We start from the raw sequence: 16,452 nt of genomic DNA, 5'->3' as shown, positions 1-16,452 counted from the left end.
ACTGACAGATGTACACACTGATTGTGGACATAGAGATGGACACATTGATTATGGATAGACAGATGGACACTGATTATGTACATACAGAAGGACACACTGATTATGTACATACAGATGGACACACTGATTATGGACTGACAGATGGACACACTGATTGTGGACTGACAGATGGACACACTGATTATGGACACAGAGATGGACACACTGATTATGGATTGACAGATCTACACACTGACTGTGGACATAGAGATGGACACACTGATTATGGGAAGACAGATGGACATAACAATAACTTTATCCTCTTGTATTACATACCAGGGGAATTTAAAGGCTGCTAATATCTGACAATTATTACATACCTGTGGAATTTAGATATCTGACAATGTTATGGCAATAACCCAGCCACAGTTCAGTCTGTCTGCAAATATCTGACAATGTTTGGCAATGAGACATAGTTCAGTCTGTCTACAAATATTTGACAATGTTGTTCAATAACTGAGTCAGAGTTCAGTCTGCAAACATCTGATAATGTTATGCAATAGCCCAGTCACAGTTCAGTCTGTCTGCAAATATCTCATAATGTTAGGCAATAACCCAGTCACACTTCAGTCTGTCTAAAAATATCTGACAATGTTAAGGCAACAGCCCAGTCACACTTCAGTCTGTATATAAATATATGATATTAGGCAATAATCCAGTCACACTTAAGTCTGTCTACAAATATCTGATAATATTAGGCAATAATCCAGTCACATTTTAGTCTGTTTGCAAATATCTAATGATGTTAAGGCTATAGCCTATTCACACTTCAGTCTGTCTACAAATATTTGATAATATTAGACATTAATCCAGTCACACTTCAGTCTGTCTACAAATATCTGACAATGCTAAGGCAATAGTCCAGTCACATATCAGTCTGTCTGCAAATGCCTAGCAATGTTAAGGCCATAACCCAGTTGTATTTCAGTCTGTCTACAAATATCTGATAATGTTAGGCAATAATCCAGTCACAGATCAGTCTGTCTGCAAATATCTAACAATGTTAAGGCCACAACCCAGTCATATTTCAGTCTGTCTGCAAATATCTGATAATGTTAGACAATAGCCCTGGCCCAATTCAGTCTGTCTGCAAAAAGAAAAAAGCTGTTGATGGTACCATATGTGTTTGTGTACAAGCTGATTCCAGAGGCAAACAACAGACCCTGATCTTTTATTGCATAATACTCTGGCAGATCAAAGACTATGTTGTTTGTTCTACTGTTTACTCCAATAGTACAAGTCACATGGGTCATGTATGCACATTTGCTCATTTTAAATTAAATATAAATTGTTCTTTTAAAATTTAACATTAATTTTCTTTAACCAAAGTTTATTCAATCCTGATTATTGAATGCTCTGCACTTTAACTGTCACCAAGAACCTTCCAGGTGTAAATAATCAACCACTATGGACTTTTAAAATGGTGGCCATGTACTAAACTTGGGTCAAAATAAGAGCGTGTCAAGTGGAATCATCACAATAGAGGGTAGTATGAATTTATTTATCAATATGCATAGCTTTCATTGTGGCATCACAGCACATAACATTTAATCCAGACTCTATTGGATCACACCTTTAGATTCCTTTCGTCCAAAAATGTCTATGTACTTTACCATTGATTTTGTCGTATGCACCTCTTGGGGCATCTAAATAATGACCTTCCAAAGGTATATGGATGTATACGAATCCAAATGAATACTTACCACTTAAAGGTATGTAGAATCAAATTCTAAAAAATGACAACCATTACTAAAATAGTTGGTGCTGAATGCCTACATCACCCGAGTGATTTGTACTATAACAAACTACACAGACCCAGATCTGCCAGTGCATAATGTGACAGCAGCTCTGTCTGTGCAGTTTTGCATCTGGATTCAGTTTATAAGCTAGTCTATATGGTAAATGAATGTTGAACTAGAAACAAAAGAAACTTATGGTTGTAACTTTGAAATTTATGCAAACAGCTGTCAGCCAAGAAAGTAACTATGCACCAATAATTAAGACCTGGATCCAAGATTATCAAAATAATTTAATGCTCAATCTCAGATCTGACTTAAAACTACTGATATCTGATCATTCTCTAGAGAATTGGTATTTACGAACCTTTACAGGATACTTTGTAGTGTATCACAGCAATGCTCAACAGGAATCCATGCTTACAGGTTACAGTGTTTGCATATAAGAACAATACTCAACAAGAATCCATGCTTACAGGTTACAGTATTTGTTTATCAGAACAATGCTCAACAGGAATCAATACTTACAAGATACAGTGTTTGTGTATCTGAACAATGCTCAACAGGAATCCATGCTTACAGGTTACAGTGTTTGTGTATCTGAACAATGCTCAACAGCAATCCATGCTTACAGGTTACAGTGTTTTGTATCAGAACAATGCACAGTGGGAATCCATACTTGCTGGTTACAGTGTTTGTGCATCAAAATAATGCTCAATGAGAATCCTTACGTATAGAAAACAATGCTTATAAATTAGAACAGTGCTCAGTGGGAATCCATACATATAGGTTACAGTGATTGTACTGTTGGATATTGTGGGCATGACTCAAGTTCAGTGGGGACAACCTTTGAACTAGCATAGCTAAAATCTGAGTCATCTGTATTAAATATCAATTGGACATGTGGGTAATGACTGAATGAAATTTATAATGTCTTACAATACTTACAATCAAGAAAGCACCATTTTGAAGATAATATTTGGGAACTATATGCAGAATCTGAACTTTCTGACAATGAATCCTGAAAAGAAGAAAATATCAAATTAAAAAGCTATTAAAAAGGAAAATGAGGATGATGAGTTACTAATTACAAGAAGGTTTTTAAAGCATGAATCTGCCTGCCACAGGAGATTGTTGGGGAGAAGCTTGCACTATACATGGTATGGACAGTTAAGTGCCCCACATGGAAATGTGCCATAGCCATTAGCTCAAGCTTGTTTGGTGTATGTGTGATTTGGATTTTTAACATAGCTTTAGACAATTTTCAGTCATATTGCTATGATGTCTCTAGTGTGGAAGTTTATAGTGATGTCTAGCACTGGGACATCATGCCACAGACATGTATCATCATATCCTACCCAGACACATTATTCTGACACCAGGCCAGCCAGTCCTAACTCTAACCTCTTCATGCTGAGTGCCAAGTGAGGCAGCTTCTAGTGCCATTTTTATGTCTTTGGAATGAACTGGCTGGGGTTTTAACCCACGAACAGCCTCATATGAGGTGGATGCTCAAACCACAAAGCCACCGGAGCAGTCTTTTTATATAGTAGAATCAGGGTTCCAGAAATCTATTCTCATAACTAGTGTAAAGACTCTGACTGCAGCAGTAAATCTTAAAGCAGAACCCTGAACTGAAAAGCTTACTGGTCCAATCAAAACTGGAGGCATCTCCAATGTGGAAGAAACATTGAGATGTGCACACAGGCAACCAGAAGGTTGATGGAAACTGCCTAATCAGAATGCATTGTGTTCCATCTTGAAAGGTTCTTCCAGAAGAAACTGGTTTAAAGGGGAGAGAATAATTATGATACAAAATTTCCCCCTTTTCTTAGTGACCAGGATAATTTAGGATTACCATGAGGGACAGTGGTTATTTAGGACCCTTTCTACTGCCCCTTTCTGCTGAAGGGAGTACACCTCTTCCATTAATTGTACCAGACTGGAATGATGAAAAAACAATGTGGTCCTCAACAGAGAGGGTTGTTTCCAAAACTTATGCCAGTAACCCTGGTTCACAACAGAACCCACCCATTATCTGTGATGCTTGACCAAGCTGTTTAAAAGTGGCTTAACCCTTTAGCTATGACTGCCGCATCTAAGAGTCATCTGTAAATAGCTCCTGAACCCCACTGATGCATATATGCAGTGTCAATAAGCCTCGTTTACTACCCCAGTGTCGTTTATGTACAAATAGTTCAGCAGTACTTGAAACCCCGGTGTCACAACCATGCAGATGTGACTGCTATGGTAACTTGACGTTGATTGGTTGAAAGTACAGAAGTTTACATATTTTTGATTATCATAACCAATGAGAGGACTGTTGACTTAACATTCTGATACAAGTTTGAAAGCTGAGATGTTAAATTTAGACACAGTGTAAAAGCTTTTCTGCAATTTACGAAACACGTGTAGTTGAGATAAACAAAGACAGATTCCGATTCAGATATGAGCGACTTTGAAGGGTTCAATGCAAGCAATATTGAAGAGTTTAATGGATCATTCTTAGAAAATGGATCAGATATTGATATTAGTCCCATTTCAACACCAGATGTAAGTGATTTTGAATCGGATGACAAGGAGGACATAGTCCCACTTGCACAATGGAGTGATGACCTCGCTGTGTTCGAGATCAATAATTTTGATTCTCGTGTTGGTTCAACAACTGAGCTTGGACCACCAAGCAATGAGAAAGATTTTTTTTCTCAAGTTTTTTCCTGAATGTCTGGTGGAAAAGCTTGTGAAAGAAACAAATGATTATGCCAAGAAAATGGTGGACCAAAAACAAGACCAGAAATGGTATGAAACAAGCATCATTGAGATGTGGGCACATCTTGGAATATACATTGTTATGAGTATTATGCAGATACCCAAATATTCCATTGCCTGGATGACATCTGTAGATTTTGGGATCCCAGGAATACCAGAAATCATGACAAGAGAAAGATCTGAAAAAATAGGGATATATTTCCATGCCAATGACACAAGCGTCAACCCACCCAGTGGCCAACCAGGACATGACAAGATTTTCCATATAAGACCTTTCTATGACACAGACTTGCATAAATGCCCGGACAATTATGACCCTCCCAAAAACCAGTCAATTGATGAAGGCATGATTGCTTAAAAAGGAAGACTGTCATTTAAGCAACACCTGCTAGCCAAACCCACAAAATCTGGCATTAAAGTCTGGGAAAGAGCCCATTCCCAAACTGGCTATGTCCATGAATTTTAAGTGTATGTTGGAAAGCCCGGTGGACAGATAGAGAGAGTGACAGAAGAAGGATTAGGATCTAGAGTGGTGAAAGACCTTACCAGAAAATAATAAATAAAAACCACCACATCTATATGGACAATTTCTTTTCAAATCCCCATATATTTGAAGATATACATCGGGATGGACTCTTCTGTTGTGGTACAGTCCTAGTAAATAGGAAAGGAATGCTAGAACCTTTAAAAAAGCCAGTAGCTTAAAAAGCCAGGGGGATATGAAAATCATGCAAAAAGAGACTCTTGTCTGCGAAAGACAAGAAAATTGTCCGTATTTTATTTAACAACATGGATCCCACACAGCTATCCAATGTAACTCGAAGAAAAAGAAAAAATGGCCAAAAAAAGTAACTTGCCCAAAAGTTGCAGAAAAGTATTCAAAAAACAAAGGGGGTGGGGTGGATATTGCAGACCAAAACAGAATGCTATACAGTTCTTGCCGTAAAGCTAAGAAATGGCGGAAACATCTTTTTTGGTTTCTCATTGATACAGCGATATGTAATGCGTTGATCTGTATAAAAGAGTAACCAAACCACCAGATCAACACCAGGTCCGAAAAAGAAAAAAAAAAAGAAGAACACAGCTTGAATTCAGAATGAACTTGGCCAAACATATGGTTGCTGGCTTTCAGGGAAGTAGGAAAAGAAAGGCTCAGTCCAATGTTGATACTGAAGGTTTAAGGCACGGGCCAGGATGATTCCTGAAATGTGGGAGATGCAAGATGTGTGTTAGGGAAGGGAGGAGACATTAAGTTTTCATAGTATGCAAACAATGCCAGGTATATTTATATATGGATAATGACTGCTTTGATAGGCACCACTCTCGACTTTTTAATTAGAGTGTGGATTTTATTCATGTTTTTATATGTACATATTTAAATATTGGACTTATTTTGTGATTCAAAACAGTTTACATGACTGGGATTTCTTGTATGATGGAATGTAGGAATATATAAAGTGGAAATATATGAACAACAGACACTATACAAGGTTTTTATTTCACTGAAATCCTCTAAAACTAATGAAATAATGAATATAAATCTAACCAGGTTTTTATTGTCAGTTTCTGTAGTCAGCCATGATGATGCTCTGATATTAAGTCTAGCAACCAGCCTCAGTAGTCTCAGTAACTGATATGACAGCACTAAGCAGTAGTGAAACTGCACAACAGTTGTAGTAGCTAAAGAGTTAAAAAGGTACACAGAGCAACATTTAGGAATGCATAACTGGACGGGGTGCAAGTCCCTAGGGCTGTCCTCCACCCTCTTTATGGAAGGTACGTTAGAGAACTTCCACCTAGAAGTTTTTCAGCAAATTCTGCACCCTTTTTCACCAACCCATACAGAAATTTCTCATGGAATACTTCAGGAATCCATATGGAGGAGATATGGACTGAAAAACTTATGGAATCAGACAATTTATTCCATATCAATTCCATAAGTACTTCACAGCAAGTGAAAATTCCATATGGAATAAAGTTTAATCCATAAGCACTTTTTTCCATATGTAAAGCAGGCTCATGTGTTATAACATCATGGAAAATACTCTCTGAAGAATTTATAACCTAAACTATATGATTCAAATAGAAATACTGGTGGGAGTTAGAGTACATGTATATGTCAGTGTAGCTGATGTGGACGGATGAATATATACTCATGTAAATTTGAAGAAAAACATGCATGTCAGTTTTCCTTAATTTATTTCCACAGATGATTAAAAACAGGCAAAGACATGACCAAACACATAGAGAAAATGTAAACATGATCAGAATATTAATATCTGGTAGTACAAGCATAGACAAATCTTTGGATTTGGTGCAAGGTGGATTTTGGGACTGATCTGATGTTTACTCTGAAAAATAATTTTTTGGGCTTTCTATTAAATATGCTCTACAAAAATCATACCCTAGTGAAAATGTGACTGAAATTTCAGCAAAATCACAGTGGACATTTGTTGACATTCACTCAAATGTCCTTTTTCACTAAAATGATGGCAGTTAAGGAGATTTTACCAAACTTCTGAAAATATCAATGAAATTTCACTGACTCTGCCAACATTTCTGAAAATATCAGTGGAAATTTGTGATTGAAATTTGTCAAAAATTTTGAAAATATAGTGATATTTTGTGATTGTAATATCACTGGACATTTTAGCACAAAATATCAAAAAGATATAATAAAATTTATTTTTTGTTTCTTGTACAATTTGAATGATTTTCAGCAGCATTTATATTTCCTGTTTCTGATACCTGTAATTTTATTGTTTATTTTGGGCACAATAACTTCTTTCCTTGTTATATTTCTTTATTCAAATTTTTGTTGTTGTTGTATTTTTGTTTAACTTCAGTTGGATTTAACGGCCCTTAAACAAGTTTTCTTGTTTTCCATTTTAAAACTGAATTTCGCTTTTCTCCTGACCTGACTCTGATTTTCCTTGATATAGACCTTTTTTTAATATCATCTCTGAAAATTTCTTTTCAATAATGCTCTATCTGGTTCCATTCTGCAATGGGCTTTCTAAAAGTATTTGTTCCATTTATTATTTAACTGATGTTTGCTCTAAAGAGCTTTCCGATTGGTCAAAATTTTGTACTTGCCCAATGAATTGTCGCGTAACAGAATCTGATGGGAATGAGCATGCTTGCTAAACATGGCAATTCAAATTTTCGAGTGGGATACGAAATTGAATAACCATTTGAAAAATGTGTGGCAATGAGAATAGCTTGAATGCAAAGTCGATGGGAATGAAATTGGTCAATCTGTATGAAAACGGAATGCCAGGACTAGCATTTTGCTTTTTGTGCCATAAAGAGCGTTACAGGAGCGGCTAACATGCTAAATAGGACAAGGAATTGAACCAGGATGATTTCAAAGTTATACAACTCCAAACTGATTAATTTCCAGAATTTAAGGAGGGACACTGGTGGGAATTGTTGCCAGATATCCATATCCATCAAAGATAGTCATATCTTTGCAGAATTTTCTTAGCCCACAAGTAGAATCATCTTTCAATATCGTAAGTGGTATTATTGTGTATATTATCAAAATATTCTAGGTGTGTTAGAATTCAGTATAAAATAAGAGTAATTAGATCATGATAAATGTTTGTCATGGCTGTTTATGGAACAAGGACTAATTCAAGAGACCACAAGAGCATCATAGTTTGTACATTAATTGAAAATCAAGTCTGCAGTACAAGTGACATAAGGCAGGTTCCTAGCATTTCTTCTTGTCATAATCAATGTCTCAAATGGATGCTTTTCTGTAACATTATTTTCACAGTTGAATTTTTCAATGCAAATTAATATTTTATATTATATATATATTTATGTGTTCACAGATGCCTGTGCATATGTTCCAGGCTTGATACTTTGACTATTAAAATCACTTAATTATTAAGTGTCAAGCCAGATTCTTCACATCATGTTGTATATAAAGTATATATTGTACATAACAAATAGAAGCCTCATGGTAGATTAGTTCTGTAACTAACTGAGTTACCTTCTCTAAATAAAGTCTTTATTATTATTATTATTATTATTATTAACTTTCATATCTCTTGCCTTGGATGTCATATAATTACAACATCTGTATATTTTTTTCATGCACACTTAAATATCAGCTTGGTTATTGAAGTCCTGTTTAATTCATATCCATTATTTATTTGAATCCTTCTGAAATGTCTGAAAAATTAGTGAAACTTCAGTAAAATACTATATAATGATCAAAATTTTAGTGAAATCTCACAAAAAGTTTAGTAAAATTTTTTTGTGAAATATCTCAGTGAAATTTTAGTGAGATCTCACCACAATTTGAATGGAAGTTTTGGTCGAAATATTTGTGAAATCTCACCACATTTTTCAGTGAAATGAAAAAGACTTAAGTGATGCCATTATGGATTAGGTTTTGTATGCAAGAAAGAAAATGAGGATAAGGAAAACCTAAATCTTTTTTGATAATGTCTTTCAAAATAAAATGTATAATCCATTTTAAAAATGTGAATATTTATAATTGATTTCCAATAATGTCTAAGAATCATTATCAACAGTTTAATAGAAATCTGAAGCAGATTTTTTTATGGTTTAGGCAGAAAGCGCTTAAAAACCCATTTGAAACCCACCTTCAGTACGCCTGGAAAATTTTGTACAGGATGGACTATTATAAAAATTCCATATGAACTATTTACATATTCCATATGGACCATTTATATATTCCATATGGTATATTTCCCAATTCCATATGGACTATTCACAAATTCCATATGGACTACTGCCAAATTCCATATGGATTATGCACAAATTCCATATGGAATTTTAATTTTATTCCATATGGACAACCTACAGATCTCATGGACTAATTTGCATATTCCATGGGATTTTCCATAAGGAGTACATAAAGAATCCATAACATTTCCATATGGATACACTGAAATCCATAAGAGTGGTTCTGTTACAGAATAAAAATGTCCATATGGATATTTCTGTAAAAGTACATATGTATTCCATATCCAGTCCATATGGAGAATTTTGTACGGGAAGGTTGAAAATTTTGCAGATGGCCCCAGGGGGCGATTCACATCAGTAAGCTTCCTGGCCAATTATGATGGGCAAAGAACAGGTAGGAAAGATAATAGTTTATGATCCTTCAGATCTTGTGAAGCCATGATAGGGATGAGTCCTCTGAAGAGGTTCTTGACTTCCAGTGAAGCAACCCTTGGAAGGTCTTTACTGTTGTTAAGTAAGACCATTGAGGAGTCCAACATGATGTCAAGACAGAAGTACAGAAGTTCTGGTCAAAATGCCAATGCAATAGAAAGTGCATACTGGGATGTGTTGGCCACAGCTTCCAGCACATGTTGTAATGTGGCTGGATTCAGTGTGACTTCTTTCAATGTAATAAATGAACCAGCTGAGAAGAGTTTAACTAAAAATTGATTAATGCAATAGGAAAGCATGACTTTAATTCCTGTATTTAATGCTAGAAGTGGCACACTGAATTGTCATTAATTCCAAAGTTAATGCTAAGAGACTGCAGCAGAGATGCTGAAGAGCAGTACTTTTAAAATAATCTATTGTACATCAATAATGCTGGGAATGCTGCATACATATAAAAGGCACCATAAGATTTCCTCATTGTCACAACTTATCATTGATGCTAATGTGGTACTGTACCTACCTCATGAAGACGGTTGATGTGCTGTCGTACCTCCTCCAAGTTGGCGTTGTTGTCTACCACTATCATACCAAGAGGAGTCGCTGCAAAACAGCAAAACAGATTAAGCACAAAACAAGTCATGCAGAGGTCCACAGATAACAGCAAACGTTTATCACATCTTAGAACAAATGCTGAGATGCTCATCTATGGACATTCCTTATTTGTCCGAATTATGAACATTGTTTTTTTTTGGTGTTGTAATAACAGGATGGACAAATGATGAAGTACTTATATGTAGTGGCTGAAATAAAGGCACCTAACCCTGTATCAAATAGAAATCTCTTGATATGGTTAAATTTTCGGCCAAAGTAGGATTATACTGACTTTATTCTAGCCAACTAATTAGCCTTGACCATCTACAAGTGCAGACATGGCCAAAGTATGACATGAGAAAACAATTCCTTTATTTCTGATGGCAAGTGTCACTTCATTAATTGTCTTCTTTGACATGACAAATTCTACTGCTGAAAATTCTGAAGAATTTCGCATTCTTAGGAATTGTCTCATAATTATTTTTGGTTGCTTTCTTGATAGATTTTGTACTTTCTGTTACCTCCCTTTCTAATTAATACATACCACAAAACTGTAAACCTGGTGTATCATTGTATTAAATACTGCTGATCTGAACTCTGGTTAATATACATGCAGCACACTATTTATCACATATTTTGATCAGGTTAAGGCAAGCTACCAATATCACATCTCATGGTTTACATTCGTAATAAGCAAGGGTCACAACATATAAGAATGAATTCACATAATGAATATACATACAAATTATATTCACAAGAGTTACTATTTTGTGACCAGAAATGAGGAGTGTTATGCATCATTTACATTGTCAGGAAGGAGTGGTATACATCAATTACATTGTCAGGAAGGAGTGGTCTACATCATTTACATTGTCAGGAAGGTGTGTGTGTGATTTGGATTTTTAACATAGCATCAACAATTTGTCAGTCATATCACTATGATGTCTGCAGTGTGACAGTTTATAGTGATGTTTAGCACTGGGGCATCATGCCGCAGACATGTAGCATGATGTCTCACCCAAGCGAGGCAGCTGTTAGTATCATCTTTGTAAGTCTTTATAGTATCATTTTTGTAAGTCTTTGGTATGACTCGGCCGGGAATCGAACCCACGACCTCCGGCATCATAGGTGGATGCACTAACCACTAGGTCACCAGAGTGGTCTCATTGATGGGAAGGAGTGGTGTAAATCATTTACATTGTCAGGAAGGAGTGGTATACATCATTTACATTGTTAGGAAGGAGTGGTGTACATCATTTACTTTGTCAGGAAGGAGTGGTATGTATCATTTACACTGTCAGTTATTTTCAGTATATAGCATTATTTTAATAAAGTCTAATTTATCCTCACAAGTCCTGAGAAAACAAGAGTCCCCTGAAAGGACTTAAATTGGTCTATCCAATGTATGACTAAGTGCACTGAAAGAAAACAAAGCTTAGTACTGCATCGTTATTTCCTTTTTAAAATATTATTATTTGACAAACTTACTGCACAAATACCATGATGTGAAAAAAATACATTTAATTTTTATAAACTAAAATGATTTGACCAGCATTTTCTTCATTTCTCTCTACACCACCTAACACATCTAAACAATATGTACATATTTAATCATTGTTGTTATAATATGTCTGAATGACCTTTTCTTTATTCCACACACAATGGTTATACATTCACACAATCTCCATATATCAGTCAGGCAGTAGTGGACACCAACTACTGAAAGATTAATATATAGCTGACTGACTTGTTCTTTATTTCACCTCCACGCCCCCACCATACTATATTAAAGTACTGCATATAATGCAGTCTGCAGTTACAGACTCCAGATACTGTGTTATACTGAAGGAGACATCAGGGATGTCTCAAGAGCTAAGAAAATCCTCCACCACACAGGATTAAACATTATATATATCTGACTAAATTGTTTCATCATCCACCTAAACTTAGACATACAAAAATTCTGCTGCATATCCCATTTCTGCATCAAATAGTCATTATAATGTATAAACATTATGCACCTTGTCCTTATCAAAACTTTAACTTACAAACACTACCTAACTTGTCCTTATTATTAATTACCAACACTATGCAGCTTGTCTTTATTATAAAAAAAACTTAAAACACTACTCAGCTTGTCCTTATCATAATTAACTTTCAGACACTATGCAACTTGTCCTTACTATAACTTTCAAACACTACACAACTTGTCCTTATAATAACAACATAACTTTCAAACACTATGTAACTTGTCCTTATCATAACTATCACTTAGAAACACTATGCAACTTGTCCTTATAATAAAAATATAACTTTCGAACACAATGCAACTTGTCCTTTTAATAACTATCACTTACAAACACTACACAACTTGTCCTTATAATAAAAATATAACTTTCGAACACTATACAACTTGTCCTTATCATAACTATCACTTACAAACACTATGCAACTTGTCCTTATCATAACTATTACTTACAAACACTATGCAACTTGTCCTTATCATAACTATCACTTACAAACACTATACAACTTGTCCTTATAATAACAACATAACTTTCAAACACTATGCAACTTGTCCTTATCATAACTATCACTTACAAACACTATGCAACTTGTCCTTATCATAACTATCACTTAGAAACACTATGCAACTTGTCCATATCATAACTATCACTTAGAAACACTATGCAACTTGTCCTTATCATAACTATCACTTACAAACACTATGTAACTTGTCCTTATCATAACTATCACTTACAAACACAACACAACTTGACCTTATAATAACAATATAACTTTCAAACACTATGCAACTTGTCCTTATCATAACTATCACTTAGAAACACTATGCAACTTGTCCTTATCATAACTATCACTTAGAAACACTATGCAACTTGTCCTTATCATAACTATCACTTACAAACACTACGCAACTTGTCCTTATCATAACTATCACTTACAAACACTATGCAACTTGTCCTTATCATAACTATCACTTACAAACACGACACAACTTGACCTTATAATAACAATATAACTTTCAAACACTATGCAACTTGTCCTTATCATAACTATCATTTAGAAACACTATGCAACTTGTCCTTATCATAACTATCACTTACAAACACTATGCAACTTGTCCTTATCATAACTATCACTTAGAAACACTACGCAACTTGTCCTTATCATAACTATCACTTACAAACACTATGCAACTTGTCCTTATCATAACTATCACTTAGAAACACTATGCAACTTGTCCATATCATAACTATCACTTAGAAACACTACGCAACTTGTCCTTATCATAACTATCACTTACAAACACTATGCAACTTGTCCTTATCATAACTATCACTTACAAACACGACACAACTTGACCTTATAATAACAATATAACTTTCAAACACTATGCAACTTGTCCTTATCATAACTATCACTTAGAAACACCATGCAACTTGTCCTTATCATAACTATCACTTAGAAACACTATGCAACTTGTCCTTATCATAACTATCACTTACAAACACTACGCAACTTGTCCTTATCATAGTTAAAGGATTCATAGTCTGCCATAGTTATTCTGCTCACTTGTATCCTCAGCCTCTCTGGCATGGAGGGGGGACTGAAAAAAACAAAAAAAACAAATTAAGGGCTACACATGTCACTTCTTGATATTTGTGGGAATGATATAAAAAACATATCTCAATATCTTCTGGATTTTGATCTTATTGCAATGACAAATAATAATAATAACTTATATATATATATATATATATATATATATATATATATATATATATATATATATATATATATATATATATATGGGAACTCAATTAGAATAACCAATCTAACTTGGGACCAACTGTTATGTCCAATATATACAGTATGACAAAATACATGAAGCTTTTCACCACAATCACACTATCAGTTCTCATCAGCATTATGTTCTTGTTATGGTTCTCTGAATGCATACAGTCTGAAATTGATATATACTTATACATTTTTTTTTGGTAACTTTAAGTGCTTTTCAAATAAGTCTTATGAGCAGTAATCATAATCAATTTGTAAAAACATTTTTTTAAAAAGCAGACCTAAACTGACTAACTTCATCTTTGTGGGAAGAAGGCATGTGCTTAATTAATTTATGCCCAGTATAACACAAATAAGGAAAAATAATAACAAAAGTCCATCAATGGGAATGATGCTTTACTGGGTGAAAAGAAATTCCAGGAATTCAAGAGAACATTATTTCTTCCTCTTAAATGTTGAGTGTTGAAGGCATCTGTGATTTTCTTGAGCATTAACAAGATTTTCAAATTTTCTGCTTTGGTACATATGATTGATATCAGCTTGGCAGCATTTTCATTTGGATCATGTGGCCATCGTTACAAACCACTGGGCAGTTCACAGTTAACTGTCATGGAGGCAATTATATGGTAAAGTTGGTATGAGATAAATAACCTCCCCACTCCACAGATTACTTAACTAAATGTTAATTGCAAAGGTGACTTTGTGTTTGGTGTTCCTTTCAACACTGCTGTGGGAGAATCCATTATGCTAATTTGCATAAATAAAGAACAAGTGTGCAATGACATAATTTGTTTAAAATTGGGCAAGTCAAGGATGCTCTATACCACCTTTAATGAAAAAAAAATGATCATTTGCTACTTCAAGATCAGCAAAATGTTAATTTTATACCATGAATAAAATATAAAAATGGTGATTCTGAAATGTTAAAAACAGCAGTGTGGAAGTGTGATTCGTTTATACAGCAAATGGCAAAACTCAAGGAACAAAGAGCCATTTGTGAAGTAAAAACCCAGCAAAACCAAATTTTAGAACTTTGGGTTCATGGAGATTGACTTTGTGAAACTCAGCAGCAAGAAGGAGGATTTTATACTTTTCACTTACTGTAAATACCATACTGACATGTATAATCATTCTGGAGTAATGTATATGACATTTACCAATACAACAACACCATCTGGACAGTAAGTGCATTATATACTTTTCACTTACTGTAAATACCACATTGACATGTATAATCATTCTGGAGTAATGTATATGACATTTACCAATACAGCAACACCATCTGGACAGTAGGTGCATTTTCAGTAAATTTAAACAAGATCTTCAGGGAACATCAGTAATATTCAGTCTCTGATGACTGCAGAGATGAACAGCTGCATGTGTGTCTATGTGTGTCAGTGTGTTTCGTGTGTGGTTCTCAATGTGTGTGATCTATCAGTCATGGTGTAAAATATTATTTGTATTTCGTTCCTATTAAAAATTGTCATGGAACAATGTCACTATATATAGTTCATTAAAACTGTTTAAATTTCCAGCTGTTTATTAGCTCTTTTTTTATCCGCAAAAGATATTCAAATACTTCTACGACCTAATATCACATCAAAACATCATTCCACAGCATCTACTCCCAAGTGTCACCACCACCACCAATCCCTATCTTTTACCTTGAATGTCTGCAGTTATGACCCATATTCCTGTCAAAACATCATACACACATAGATCCCCATTCCCTTCCACCACCAATTCTTCCTGTTATGATCCAAAACCCAGTGTCAAAAACAACCTTCAGATGTAGAGCTTTTCCCTTCCACCACCAATATGTGCTGGTATGACCAAAACCCCTGTCAATACCTCATTCAACTCTCTAAATATTTCCTAGAATACTTGTGAAAAATATAGTTTCTATGTGGTTGTTATGGTGGTAGAATGGTTGCTAAGGAAGTGATAAAAAAACTAAACTGATAGAGTGTGCCCAGGAAAGTCCACTTAATATCGATGTAACTTTCCATCTAAGAGGAATAGTGATAAGATTTTCAAGATGAACACTATGGCAGCCATATTGGATATCATACTGGCATTATTTTCATTTAAGAAAATGCAGACAAGTCTTGTGGTGAAAACCCCCATGATGATATGACTTTCCATTTTGGAGGATTACTGTTAACAAGATTATCAAGATTGCTGCCATGGTGGCCATACTGGATGTCAGATCGGGACCGTTAATAGTAATAAACATATTTACTTCAGACTTTATTTACTTCACGAGTGATCAACTTCACGAGTGATCAAGTACAATTTATATATCAATAAATACCCAACCATGATCATTTACTCCTATAATGAT

The 16,452-nt window shown here is 34.8% G+C and overlaps 1 protein-coding gene across 2 annotated transcripts in view; it reads right to left on the bottom strand.

The window, feature by feature from the left end:
* Window positions 1-16,452, bottom strand: part of LOC149786458 (diacylglycerol kinase zeta-like) — a 198,863-nt gene that overhangs the window by 36,299 nt on the left and 146,112 nt on the right. For both annotated transcript variants that reach the window (XM_089976907.1, XM_089976906.1), the window contains exons 18-20: window positions 13,817-13,917; window positions 10,219-10,298; window positions 2,724-2,796 (exon numbers count right to left, since the gene is read on the bottom strand). In XM_089976907.1, the coding sequence (XP_089833033.1) occupies window positions 2,724-2,796; window positions 10,219-10,298; window positions 13,817-13,917 (254 nt within the window). The remainder of the gene's footprint in view (window positions 1-2,723; window positions 2,797-10,218; window positions 10,299-13,816; window positions 13,918-16,452) is intronic.

Source organism: Sinohyriopsis cumingii, chromosome 12 (assembly GCF_028554795.1).
Source record: "Sinohyriopsis cumingii isolate HCF-2022 chromosome 12, ASM2855479v2, whole genome shotgun sequence".
Classification (NCBI taxonomy): Eukaryota; Metazoa; Mollusca; class Bivalvia; order Unionida; family Unionidae; genus Sinohyriopsis; species Sinohyriopsis cumingii.
This window is presented reverse-complemented; position numbering and strand designations above follow the sequence as displayed.